Raw genomic sequence first — 14,156 nt, forward strand, 5'->3', positions numbered from 1 at the left:
AAGCAATCAAATGATATTAAATACATATCATATAATCTTATTTTCTTTTTTAATAGATGACGGAGCAACGAAAGCAGAAGCAGCGGCTAGGCCTTCTGAATTCTGCATCTGCAATTTTGCATAATGTACCCACGTAAATTTAAGATATGTATTTTATAATTTTCTTCTTATCCTGGACGAATCTCAGTTTGATACTCCGAGACAGTGGATACGTAAAGATATTCGTGTGTTCTTACTGGCATTTAAGAATACGAATGTATATCGAATAAGTGATCCGAGGCATTTTTACGGTTTTGTTCCTAATTTTAATGAAAGTAAAATACATTTAGGGCATTAAGATTATCATTCTTCCTTTACTATAAAGGCTCTCGACTCAGTTTATCGATCAGTCATCAAGGAACCCGAATACCGTAAATTGCATTGTTTATTAATGTATGAATATTGTTTATATAGAAAAATAAGCGTATCCATTGATATATTAGAATAAGTAAATTACTTAAAACTTCCAATTACTAAACTGTTGTAAGGTAATATTCTAATGTCTTTTAGAATATTCTTGTTTTTATATGTGATCACTCTATCTTTTAGTTTTGCCATTAATATTTATACATATCCAAATGGATACATTACATATTATTATATCAGCATTTTATAACAGTTATAAAGTTTTATATTTTTTTCGCGTTATCAAAGCCATGGTTGTGTTATACGAATTTTCTTTTCGTAGACAATAAAGATTTTTTTTAATCTAGAAATATAATTGAGAGAGAAAATATATTTGTAAAATTGTACAGATTTTCTGTATCATATATTTAATTATATATATTTAGATTATCTGTTTCTTCGGCATAATTTTTTTTTTGGAGATATTAAATTCTTTATGATTACATAATTGATTATTTTAATTTTATGTAAATGAATAAATGCGATAAAACATACGAAATTAAAATATATGCTTTGAGTGAAAGTACATATTTAATTTCGAATAATAATAATAATAATACGCTCAAATTTTAATATTGTTAAATGTTGTTAAAATTTATCTTTTAGGTTAATATATCATTAATGATGATTTAGAATGCGATTAGAAGTAATTGCGAAAAATTAAAATATGCAATTATAATATTAAATTTTTATTTTAGTTTTGTTGAAGATAGTCGTATTCACATGCAATATTACTAATATAATTAACGAAAACATGATAGATAATTAATAGGGATCAATGGACTCTCATATATGTATAGGAAAAATCTTTTCAAATTTCAGATATTATATGATGAAAAAGTTTTAGAATGTTGTTGTCTGACTATTGATTGTTAATATATAAACGATAGTTGACATATTATAAATTTTAATCGAGTTGTGTTAATCTTATGATGATATAAATGCATATTATCTGAACATTGCATGCATAACAGCGATGTTATGGAGTTTATGGAATTAAAATTTAACTCGTTTTCATAATACTTGAGATTTATGTCTATGTGCGAATATATAAAATAATACTTTTTGTTTGTTTTTGATGTAATATCAAATGTAACGCAACTGTATATATTTTATTAGATATTGTAATTGTTAGAAAAATGAAATAGTGTCACTTAGAGTAAATTACTTTTCATTCTATCGTATGTTATTAATTATCGATTATACACATATCGCGCGATCTCTTTTCATTTTCTCTTTCTTTTATGTCAGACATACCAGATTGTACTGTTAAAATCTTTAAAGAATTTAAATAATATCTATTACTTTTAATGTTTACCTCGTGTTTATTACATAATATACATCGTTTTTATTATATAATATACAACATGTGTAATTACATTGTGCATGTAGATTGCGTTCATACTTACGTGTGTGAATAAATTATGTTTTTTTTAATGATTCTATTTATTACATGATATTCTTATATTTGTGATATCTTAACTTTTTATAATAAATTTGCTTATAAAGCAACATATTAATAGTATAGAAAAAATTTCATTATAAAAACAGTATAAATACGCATTATATATAATTTTTATAATAATATATAACTTTTATGTACAGTAAATATTTTGAAGATTGCAGATTTTAATACATAAAAAGGGAGATTTTAATTATAACTAATTTAACTTGACAATGCATCTATCTCGTTCCTTCTTACAATTAGTTCTATGTGAGATAAAAAAAAAGAATTAATAAAATACTTGTACATAAGATATAAGAAATATACAATAGCATTTATATATTAATTTAAATTTATTTATTTATCTGTATATCATGGTTCTTTTATTTCTTTGGTTTCTATAAATTTATGTTGCGATTATTGCATTATCTACTTAAATAATTCATTAATCATTAACTGTAATATAATATAATATGTTTTAATATCGCTACACGTATTATCAATAAATTAATAATTAATAAATAATAAAATCAGATAAAATATGAAAGAATGCGACACATTAATGAAAGAAGGGATATTTTTTTTTACTGATCTAGATATTTTAAAAATATTTCGTACAATTTTTTTTTAGGCTGTTGCAATTACGAGATTTATTCATATTTTTGGTTTCGCTGTGTTTATTGTGCTATGCGCTTTTTCATTTCCTGTAATTTTTTAATTGGATCATACACAATCGCTTAAAAATTTGCAGTTATTGGGTATTGATGTGTAACAGAATTAATGTTTTATTTTACTTTATTTAGACTTTATATGAAACAATTGACTATTTATTGTGACTTATATATATATATATATATATATATATATACGCGGCTAGTACATGTACATACATGTAACACGTATTTTTCTTTCGTAGGTCGCACGTTTGTGTAAAGTCGGTATGCTTTTCAAATGAAAAGCCAGCTATCGTATAATACGCAGTGATAATGCAATTTCTTCACAGATGTGAGGATATTTGTATGAACACAAGGGCACGTGGGATTTGTCATATTTCCTGTCTGGAAAATTAATTTCTCCACATTCTTCTTTCATATCTACGTTTTTTATATAAATCATTACATATGGCTGCGTTTCGATTCCGATTTCATTGGATCAGTCGATTCTGCGATAATTAAGTATATAAGGACTTTCATGTCTGTTTTGACGAGGTTTCTTCGACATAGTTTGCTTATCTTATGAATTATAACATAACGTATCATCGAGTGTCTCTTGCGTTACATTAAATAATGAATTCAATTCGTTCAGTAAAATGACGTATAAAAGTAATTCAATCTGTTACAACAATGAACATTGAAAAATCCTCAGACAAATCCTCCTGATAAGCCGTATCAGTAATCAATTTATTCGAATACATTATTTCTTTAAAGCAAAAGATGCAGCATTAACACAAATTAATATAATTACGAGTTACATTCTGAAAATTTTAAACATAGATTCGATAGAAAGACAACAAGACCTCAACATATTTATCTTTAAAATGAGATCATGAGTATTCATGAGATCATGTGTATTCATAAAAACTAAAATTTATCAAGGAAGATATAAAGATACAGGAACGTAATATGATTTTCTTTGCATTGTATTTGAGATACAAAGATTCTTTTAGAGAAAATACTTGAAAATGACTAGTTTTATTATACTTAGGCCAACACGTTACATTATATTACGCTTTATACTTAATTGGATGTAAAAAAAAACAACGGGATCTCTCGTGGATTTATTATAAAATTAATAGAAATTTGTAGAAATATTTACGCAGCGTTGTACAACCTGCGAAGTGCACGAGCTGCGGTCTGGTTCTACTGGCTGGCATTTTGGTGAAATCGCATACATTAATTAATTATTTACGATCTAGCATTTATTCCGTTTTTTTTTATTCCTTTTAATAATCAATCGTAAATTTGCCAGCGGAATCGGCACGTTCTATCCCCATGAGATACTTGGAAAACGGATATCCGGTGTGAATTCTCGATTGACGATCCCTCGAGAGAGGAAGAGAGGGGAGAGAGAGAGAGAGAGAGAGAGAGAGAGAGAGAGAGAGAGAGAGAGAGAGAGAGAGAAAGACAGACAGACAGACAGACAGATAGTGGATCGATAGTTTTGTCAGGATGAGAGTATCCATTCGGCTGACAAACTGTATAACAATAAATCGCGAAGTGCCCACGCGAAGCTCGTTCGTTAAAATACATTCTTTCTTCTTCTTTCGTCCTTATTCAGCAGCCGCGTAAGATTACTTATTTTATCGTTATTTTACAATAATCCACTTAGACTTAGGGTAGACAATTAATCGTGTTCTGTACAAATTCTATCAACGCCGCTATCTATGTACACATGTCGCTACCGTTGGTTGTAATCTCTTACACGTACGTATAATTTTTGGCATTCGCGTGAAAGAGAGGTGACTCGTGTGAATTCTCGCTACTTCAAATCCGTGCATCGCGTTCTTGCATGTAATCTGCTTTATATATGTATAATATATACAGACGCCAGATCGAGCTGGCATTAACATACTTTAAGTAAAAGTTTAAAAACAATGAAAAAACGTGAAAATATAAAGGGAAACAGTACTTCGATATTTCCAGAAATGATCAGAGAAATTGCGATTTTAATAAGGACCCTGCAGCTTTAATCCAGCAGCTAGTTTATAAAAACGTTTTGGAAAACGAAACGACCGAGATCCACAATAAAAGATTAAAAAATAATATTTTAAATAAAGAATATAGATTAATAGAATGCATATTAGAATATATACTAAATATTATAAAATATATTAAAGAGTAATATTAAAAAATAATATTTTCCTATATTTTAATACTAGAAGTACCGAGCGGTTATTTCTGACCATTTTTATTTTTCAAATTAATATCTTCTCTTATATTAAAGATACAATTTTGAAATTTTCTAACTTTTATTATTCTCTTTATTCTGATGGAGAATATTGAAATTAGAAATTTTTAAAATTCTACTCTTGAATCTACTCTTGGATCTGATGCACCTGAGAAAAAGCACCTGATAAATCATAATCTTTATCCTTGATATTACAAAAAAATATTAATTAAAAGAAATAAAAACGATTAAAAATAACCGCTTGGTATTTCTAGTGTTAATAACAATTGTGTAAGGAGTATAGCAAGGAAAAATCTTGAAACAACTTTTATTATTTATTTGCATGAAGAATATAAAAAGTTTCAAATTAATTGGACGAGAAATGGACAATCTAGACTTTACAGATCCATATCTTTAGATCGAATGACAATGTGAGCTAATCACTTATTAAATGTGCTGATCATCATTTTTCATTAATTCCAACGTACATGTATGTATGCGTGAGTGTGTATAATATGTATACGTACGATTCGATCGAAGAATGGTAGACTCTGACTCGTTAACTTCCCGTTCACACTTCGAAAGATTGAGTCGTACATTAGAGTGAAAAATATAACAGATCGATCGAAATTTTCTCGGTATTTATTCCCTGCGTCGCACGCACGGCACGTTTCTTCTTCTGCGCTTAAAATATTTCTCTCGTGATAATTACGCAGACGGAAATTAACGAGCCAGCCCGCAAAATCTCGACTGTCGATTGGGGATGTCGTGGGGGGCGGAGGGGGTGCCATCTTCATAAAACATCTCACATCGAGCGACGTAAAACGAGGACCGGCACGAGTCCTCATCGTTTATATACACGTGAGACAGTGAGTTTCGCGGTTCAATTAACAGGAACGTGTCTGCATTAACGCGATTTTCCCCTGAGCTTAACAGTCTCAAGTACAGTCAAACGAACGTGCGAGTAGGATCGCGAACATAACGAGGATAAAGGCCATTCCCCGCGGCTTAGTTTTACTCGACGAGCCCACTACGTGCCAGTTCGGAGCTGGCGATGGTCCACTTTGGCGAGTATTGGCGATCACTGTCAGACTTCGCCATCTCATCGTGTATTGCGGGGCAGTCCTCCCAAGGGCCTGCAGCCTGAAAGGCAGATCAGATCTTATTTATACGCGTTGATCTTTCACTTATTCAGTTTTACTCTTTTTTTTTTTTTTTCAATAAACATCATACGAAGAGAACATTTTGTTGAAATATCTAAGAATTTTATTAGATTTAAATAATTAAGCCTGATAACAATACTCTGCAAAATATTTTGACACTCTCAGCAGTTAATTTGAACGTCCTACATAATTATTTTAAGCCCAACAAAATTATTTTCAAATCAGAACTTTAAATTTTTAGATACTTGAAACTATTTTTTTCATGTATATAATTTATCTGAAACTATTCATATCTTTTGATGTGAAGACGGCGGCCACGATTTTTTTTTTTTATATTTTTGAAGTATTTCAAAATTTACAACGACCGATAACTACAGAATATCGATGAATGCAAATTTAGTGGGAATTTGACATTGTCGAAGTTTCGATATATGACGACAGTTTCTTCGTAATTTTCCCTCTTTCAATTTCTTAGATAATTCGAAAAAAATTATTTTCGAAGTATAATAAAAATGACTCTGTCGTTGTTCGATTCAACCGCATCGGTCACTGTCAGAGTCACTGATAAAGTACCCCGCGAAGAAGCTGCTGTTAAGCATAATTTTTCTTTATTCCGTAGATTATGAAATAGGGGAGTAATGTGCCGCGGTTGTAACTGGGATTGCCGTCGTAAGGCCGGATGAACGATGGCCGATTGTTAATCAGTGGATAATTTCTTCGTGCGAGACGACAGTAACGGATCGCGCGGGCATCAATTCCCTGGTTTTATGCGGCATACACACGGGGCGCGAGCTCGATCGCGTATACGCCGGTAAAACGCCGTTATATTTCAGCCAGTGTCATAATCTCCCGTCTCGAAACTGTCACGGAACTGTCGTTAAACGTAGCTAATAGACAAGATCGCGGCGAAACTTTCGCCGGGTTAATCGGCCGAGGTGAGCGCCGGGGGTAAGAAACTCACCTAACCACCGCGGTATTCATCTTCCACGGCAGGGTGAAATTCTTGTGCGTGTCCCTCGAGCAGAACGTGTGCAGTCTGAGTCCAGCAGGATCGCCGGTCTTGTTATACTCGTGTATCGTCAGGTTCCACGCCGTGCAGGGTCCTGTTAAGTGGAAGAAGCGTAGCATAAAGTGGACAGGCGTCGCGATAATCACGCGTATTATAATAATATAAATTTGTTCTGATGACATAAACGTATGTGTGCGAGGGTGTTGTAACACATTCAAATAAATCAAGCATATCACAGGTATTACGAGTCCCTGTGCGATGCATGAGTGGAAGAAGCATCATTCTAAATGTACCATCATTAATCTCGGACTTCTTCTCACCGAAGAAGAATTTCCTAAATTAGCCTATGCATCGGATTTAAATATCTTTCCTGAATTTACCTTTGCTTTGTAGTTATTTCCAAGTGAGTTCTTAATTAATCTTGTTATTTAAATATGCAATGATTATAGTAACTTGCAAGGATTACGTAAGTAAATACTCCTGTTTATCTTTCATCCTACGAAGAAGTAATATCGCGTGCTCGAGAGGCTGGTAGAGTTCTGTTTATTATCAGAATTCTTGTTATTTATACGGTAAATATTTTGGCGAACTTCTCTCATTCTCGAAAGTGCACCATTCAAAGATGAAATTTCATAAGAAAGGCAACTGGACGGAGAGGAGAGAAAGAGAGAAGAAGCACGGTAGTACCACGCGGCCTAAGAGAGGTATATTAAAGCCATTTCCGATGCCGGCGTTTGCGGGGCTTTGGTTACGGCTCTGACTCTATTTATAATGTTCCGTAAGGTGGCGAGGAGGAAGAAAATGAAAAAGCTATGGAGCGAAGGTAGAAACGAGAAGATGAAAGGAACGGGGACAGCGACATTTCTATGGTGAAGTTGCGGATGGAGTGTCGTCGAGGATGGAGTAATTCGATTCGCGGCGGTTCATAAAGCGGACGGTTTCATAGAAGTGCACGAAGCCTCATTAATTCATTTAATAATTCACTCGTTACTTATTGCCGTACTCCTTTAGCGAGTGAATACACGCCCTGTAATTACATCCACGACATTGACATAAGAAAACGGGGCGCGCCTCAGAGGAAATCTTCTTTTTTTATATCAAATCTCGTCCGCATAATCCATCCATATAAATCGAAGCTTCCTATACAGAGTTCAATATATATTCTCCCTTTCATATATTCGTGAAGCAATAAAATGCGTGTTTTCTTGAAACATTGCAGAGAGTATTCTCCGCATCCAATAGATATTCCTCCATACAAACGTACAGGTCACAATTTATGTATTGTTTTTGTATTGTTACATGTGTACACATATATCTCGCTGCATCGATCGGTCGCGAGAGCTCGAAGAGAAAATGGAAACCGCTGGCGAGAAAGACTATTAAATAAATCTCGCTTGAAATTATAATTGAATGATAATATCGCGCAATGAAAAGCCGCTAGTATCGGATGCTCAATTGCGCGATAAAAGATGGCGTACACGATTCGTAAAAATAAAGATAAATTTTCGTTCACAAATACAGCCGATCTTACATCAGAAGGAGCAATATTCCTTACTGCATTTCACCTGAGAGGAATAATCGTAATATTCCCAGATCGAATATAAGCAATAAGTAGTCGCTTTTGTCGTACTCGTAAGATGACGATTTATGTACTATTAGAAATGTGAGAAGGCGGAAGGAAAAGAGGAAGAACGACACAAGAAACGCGACACAAAGAGAGAGAAGGAGGGGGGGGGAGAGAGAGAGAGAGAGAGAGAGAGAGAGAGAGAGAGAGAGAGAGAGAGAGAGAAGGAAATGAAGAGAGTGCAGCATCGTTTCTACACGACGAAGCTTGAACTTCCGTTGTCGTGGTAAATCCGATGGTCTCTTTAATCTCGCGACCCACTGCCATTCGTTTCACGCCGCGCTCCTCTGTCTCTTCGGTCGGCCGCGACGTTCTCTCACCCCTCGACTTATTCTTCTACAACTTTCACCCTTTCGTTCGCCGCGACGACGACGGCGGCGGCGACGGCGGCGGAGCCAATGGCGCGGATAGAAATTCCGACGGTCTCGGAAGAAAAGCAATCGAGAGAAGATTTCGCCGTGTCGTCGCCAGAGACAGGGCGCGTCGCGCGAGGGATGATCTATCTCTGTTTTCTCTCGAGCCCCGCAACCGGGATCGAAATAGAATTTTGCGGATAGAATTCTGCGAATAGAATCCTATTGCGAGGCGCGGGACTAGAATTTACGCTTATCGAAATAAAAGCTAAAGGCGACGGCGGGAAACGTCGTTAAGGATAACAACTCGAAAAGAATGTTGTCCTCCGATATAATAATCACGTCTCGACAAAACATCGAGGCGGCAATATAGTTTAGCTTGAGAATTGTTTTCTTTTAATACGTTTGAATTCCTTGAAGAGCTCCTTCCGATAAAGCGAAAACCGTGATGATGGATTTTCGCTAAATGATGATAAAAAGTATAATTCAAGAGTTGATCGAAGTAATTGCAATTTTATAAAAAAATATTCATTTGAAAATTTCATGCACACGAGAGTTATGTCGTTAAGTCGGAATAATTTCAGCGGAAATATCAACAAGTTCGTCATAGTAAAGAAATTAATTGCGCCATGGTGACGCGAGATTCTTAATGCTCGAGATCTGCGAGAGATACGCTGCTTCGGAACGCAGCTGCTTTTTGTTTTCTTTTAATGCCGCTCGAAGATAAATCGTTCGAGAAATGCTCTCTGGAGAGACGTAGATAGGTACTCCTAGATAAATCATTTTCGTGCTATTAAACTGCTCGCAGCTTTCTTACAAGATATAAAATTACAGGCTAACGAATTTTATGGATAACAACATTCAAAAAAAAAAAAAAAAAAACAAAAAATTCGTATTTATAATTATTACTGAATCATAAAATTACAAAAATATTCTCCCTTACATGAAACTATGTAAAACAAAAGAGAATTCTGTAATTATATGCGTACTTATTAGAAGTTACTTAAGAGTTGAGTATTCACATAAGTGATGTAAGATATTGTAAAAGTTGATATCAAAAGTCTGTTAAAATGATTTCTGCGAGCGAGCCACATAAATGTAAGAGCTACTCACGGCTCTGAGTGGACTTGACTTCGATGACGAGTTGCCGGTCGATCGGCGAGTCCAGGATCCAGGTACATTTCTGCTGGTAATACTGATTCAACTTGAGCCCAGCGCTCGCTAGATCACCCCCATTCACCTCGCCTTCCGGCTCCGCCGTTGTGTGATCGCCACAGTAAGTGTCATTGATAAACTTGTAGGCCGCGTGGAAATTGAGGCCCGCCCTCGACGACCTCGACCACTCGATGTAGACCGGGGTCCAGCTACGGATGCCTACCGGAAGCCAGTCCTGCGCGATAATAGAGCCCGTTAGACGGATGAAATGAGGATCGAGGAATATGAGGAAAATGATGGGCAGTTTATAGAAAGTAAAAAGGCTGAAAGAACCGTTAAAAGATTGAAAATAACGATGAAAAAGAAACGTCGATAAAAAAAGGACCGAGCTGAAATGTGTGGAAAAAACGACATAGACATGAATGACTTATCGACTAATCGTGCAACGACGCTTAATTATCAATCGCGGATTTCGGATTTAATCCTATACAGTTAAATTACACAGATTTAGCTCGTTGTTTGCATGATAGCCTCAATTGTGTCGGAATAACGAGCATTTGAATATGAAATGATGATCCCACGAATCGAAATCGTATTACCGTTTATAGACTCGCCATAACGATTACACTCGATCAGGTGTAATCTGATAATACGTCTATTAATAATCATCGTGTGGATAGAGTCAAAGTCAGGTCAGTTGCACAGTGTACGCGCGAGATTGTGGCAAAAGCGTTTTGCATAAATAAATATAGAAATTTATTTAGCGCCGATAACTGTTAAATATTTTTCCAATTAAACGTAAATCTCAGAAAATGATAAAACATTTTCGGCGTGCATTTTCGGCAGCGGTGCCGCTTTCTCATTTCATTTTGATACAGTGATATACATTGTAATCATTGTAACATACGCACCATATTATAAATTTATCAAAAATAATAGAAGATTATTACACAGTAAATTAAAAATTTTTAAGCTGATTATACAACATGATGTAAATGATGAAATCATGTTAATGAAACCGATATTATATATTTTATATGAGCGTTAATAGCATTGTATATAATACATCAAATTAATTTTACGCAAACAATGATTTTCGCAGAATTCCATTTCATAATACTCACTTTATCGATATCAAAAAAAAATACGTTTTAGATTTTTAAAAAAGTTTCGCGAGTAACAAATTTCCTTTTTAAAAGGAAAGGAGGAGAAAATCATTTCCCGAAAGAATAACGAGCATAGAGAAATCCGTAGTAGAAGGTTGCGTATTGTGAACGATATATTTTAACGACATCTCGTCGATGTTTTCACATGACAATGCGAAGGGTGTAAAAGTTGCGGTAATAACGATATCTTTTATCTCGCGGCATTCAAGGAGCGGAAGTATACGTGGGGGTTAAGGGCGGCCACTCCGTCGAGACGTTCATTCGAGGCGGAGGCAATGGAATAAAGTTTTTCCGCAATTCGCGTTTACCTGGTAATTCCCACAGAGACAGGTGACAATGTGTCCGGTCTCGGAGACGAGCAGGAGGTGGTCCATGCTCTCCAGGGACTTGCTGACGCAGTGGCAGCCGCTGTCGCCGCACTTGGTCTCGCACGGGTTGTTCGGCGTCTGCTTCGTGCTACCCTTCACCTGCAAACGGAAGTATGTGAACGCTCCGAAAAATGAATGCGAAAAATGAAAATGTCTGTACGGCAAGCGGAAAAAAAGAGGTTGAAAAAAGGTAACGAAAACAATACAAATAATTAATTACCGAGCGATATTATCGTGCGTGTAATTTCCAGTTGAAATTATTCGTTTTGTTATTTTCTCCAATGATTGAGATGTTCTTTTGTTTATGCCACATTCGCAAAAAAGCATGTCAGTTATGGTACGGATGGCGAATAAATTTTATATATTATATACGTATAAAATAACATAAAAAGATTTGCATGAGCGCGACGGATTAAAGTTGCACGATTCTTCCCGTCGGGCGTAACGGATTCGCAATGCGGATGCGACGCTCGTATCGTTCAGCATGGATTACAGTTGATATGTTTCCATCAGAAATTCAATTGTTGCACTTTATCGTTCTCGTAGGAGCCGCTGAAATCCGTGGCTGAACCATACTCCCCTTCGTTTCACAACCACGTTTCCGATCCGCGGAATATTATTCGAACGAAGATTAAAGATTCGCGTCGCGAATGCAGAAAGTTTCAGTTTCTGGAATCTCAAGTCTCCTGCAATGATAATTTTTGCGCGTGATGTTCTTTCTTCTTTTTCAAGCGACTTTAAAGTGCAGGAATCTAAAATCCTGAATGATGAAAATTCACGAAGGATTCCCGGCGGCCGATTAAACGAATAGAGATTAGACATTTCATTGGGAAACTCACCGTAATGACCACCGATTGGTTGGGCGCCGGTATAAAGTGCTGCCTGCACTTCACCGGGCCTTCCATCGCGAATAGCCGATGCGGTTCCGGATGCACCACCGAGCCCTCCACCGGTGACGTCAATCCGTAATATTCGACGTCACATACGCTGGCCGGCTGCTGAGTGCCACCCTCACGTTCTGGAGCAGATGGAAGTGCGTCGCTTGTGAAGGTGTCAAGAGAAATTATCTCGCAAACTACGCTTCGCAAAAGTAAAACTTTAATCCAAACGCGCAAAGTATCCATGAGTTCATCTATCATATAATTTAATGATTTCTTACGCAACAAGTTAATTATAAATTTAGTAAATCAATAAAACTGTTGTAACAAAATAGAGACACGATAATCAAAAGAAATAATGATAATAGTAAAGAAAGATCCTAATAAAAAGATAAAGAATAATAAAGAAAACTTCTGATCTGCGTGACATGAGAAAAAAATTACAATATTCCTAAATTTCTCTGTTAATGTAATTAATGTAATTTCTCGTGCAACAAATTAATTATAAAATTAATTTAAAAAATGATACGGAAAGCGGATGAAAAAATTATTATCTATCTCGAGATGTCATCTAGGAATTATCAAAGCGATTCCGAATGTATAAAATATTTTCATTTTATTGCAAATTCATTTTGTTGAATTCTCGTGGGTCTCATGTAACCTTCCTCTTTTCGCGTCTCTTAGCTTAATTTTTTTCTCCACAGATAGTTTCTCGCAGTCAGAGAGATCTATCTATATTACTACGTGTTATAGGTGGGTAAATGCCTTACGGGCACTTTTATTTCGAGTCGGAGTTTGCTCGGCAGACGGGATTCCCTCGTTCCGTTTTCTTGCACGGCAATTTCGCATGATTATTCGCGGCAATTCGGGGTCGTCCGGTTGAATTCGACCTCTTTCCTATAAGGAGATCGGTCTCCCTGGGTCGCATAAAGTTTTATGTTCCGCCGGATCGTACTCTGCGCGAAATAACGTAGGCACAGAGATCGAAAAACGTTCGATCTTGATATTCAACGGTTCTCCGGTGAGAAGGAAGGGAGGAAAAAGTGAAATAGCGAGATCTTTGTGTGGAACGTTCGTTACACGAACGTGAAATAAAAAAGCTGACGAATGAAGTCGATTCGAATGCGGCCGACGTACGCGGTTTATTTCCCCGTTTAAATATAACGTTGTTATTTAAGACTTCAAACGCGCCGTTTGTTCTCGTCGATTCGCCGTGACGAATGGAGAGACACTGGGAGGAGGCATGAATGCATGTAACACGTGTAAACGTAATAACGTTGGCCGGAAACACGATCATTCTCGTCAATCACCGTCCCATCAATGGTAGTTTGTCGTCAGGCATGATTTTTATTTCTTGTCATTTACGCCTCTTTTTTATAATAGTCCATGATTGAATCTACATGCCTCTCGCTTGTACGATTGTTGTAACTCGGGATAGCCACTGGCTACAAGCGATGCCAGTAATCATTTTGTATGGGAAACGTAAAAAAAAAAAAAATCTGCCGGAACGAGAATTTGATATCGACATGATGTGTCATAAAATTCGGTCGATGTGTGTGTTTAAAATCTCATCGATATCAAAATTCAATTATTGCTGTCCGAGTTTCGTTTTGTTCGTTAAAATTTTATCGCACTATTAGTTTGTGTTCCAAAATGCTTAATCGAT

General features: G+C 35.8%; 2 protein-coding genes across 13 annotated transcripts in view; one reads left to right on the top strand and one right to left on the bottom strand.

Moving 5' to 3' along the window:
- LOC105425708 (Inositol 1,4,5,-trisphosphate receptor) overlaps positions 1 to 1,881 on the top strand; it is a 41,148-nt gene extending 39,267 nt beyond the window's left edge. For all 6 annotated transcript variants that reach the window (XM_089081188.1, XM_089081191.1, XM_089081190.1 and 3 more), the window contains one exon: positions 57 to 1,881. In XM_089081188.1, the coding sequence (XP_088937314.1) occupies positions 57 to 137 (81 nt within the window). In that variant the 3' untranslated portion in view covers positions 138 to 1,881. The remainder of the gene's footprint in view (positions 1 to 56) is intronic.
- Positions 1,882 to 2,665: 784 nt separating this feature from the next.
- Positions 2,666 to 14,156, bottom strand: part of LOC105425747 (uncharacterized) — a 213,964-nt gene continuing 202,473 nt past the window's right edge. For all 7 annotated transcript variants that reach the window (XM_089081198.1, XM_089081200.1, XM_089081199.1 and 4 more), the window contains 5 exons: positions 12,452 to 12,630; positions 11,553 to 11,711; positions 10,037 to 10,313; positions 6,899 to 7,040; positions 2,666 to 5,917 (listed from right to left, as the gene is read on the bottom strand). In XM_089081198.1, the coding sequence (XP_088937324.1) occupies positions 5,713 to 5,917; positions 6,899 to 7,040; positions 10,037 to 10,313; positions 11,553 to 11,711; positions 12,452 to 12,630 (962 nt within the window). In that variant the 3' untranslated portion in view covers positions 2,666 to 5,712. The remainder of the gene's footprint in view (positions 5,918 to 6,898; positions 7,041 to 10,036; positions 10,314 to 11,552; positions 11,712 to 12,451; positions 12,631 to 14,156) is intronic.

Source organism: Pogonomyrmex barbatus, unplaced genomic scaffold (assembly GCF_055798465.1).
Source record: "Pogonomyrmex barbatus isolate J1 unplaced genomic scaffold, ASM5579846v1 scaffold4, whole genome shotgun sequence".
NCBI lineage: Eukaryota > Metazoa > Arthropoda > Insecta > Hymenoptera > Formicidae > Pogonomyrmex > Pogonomyrmex barbatus.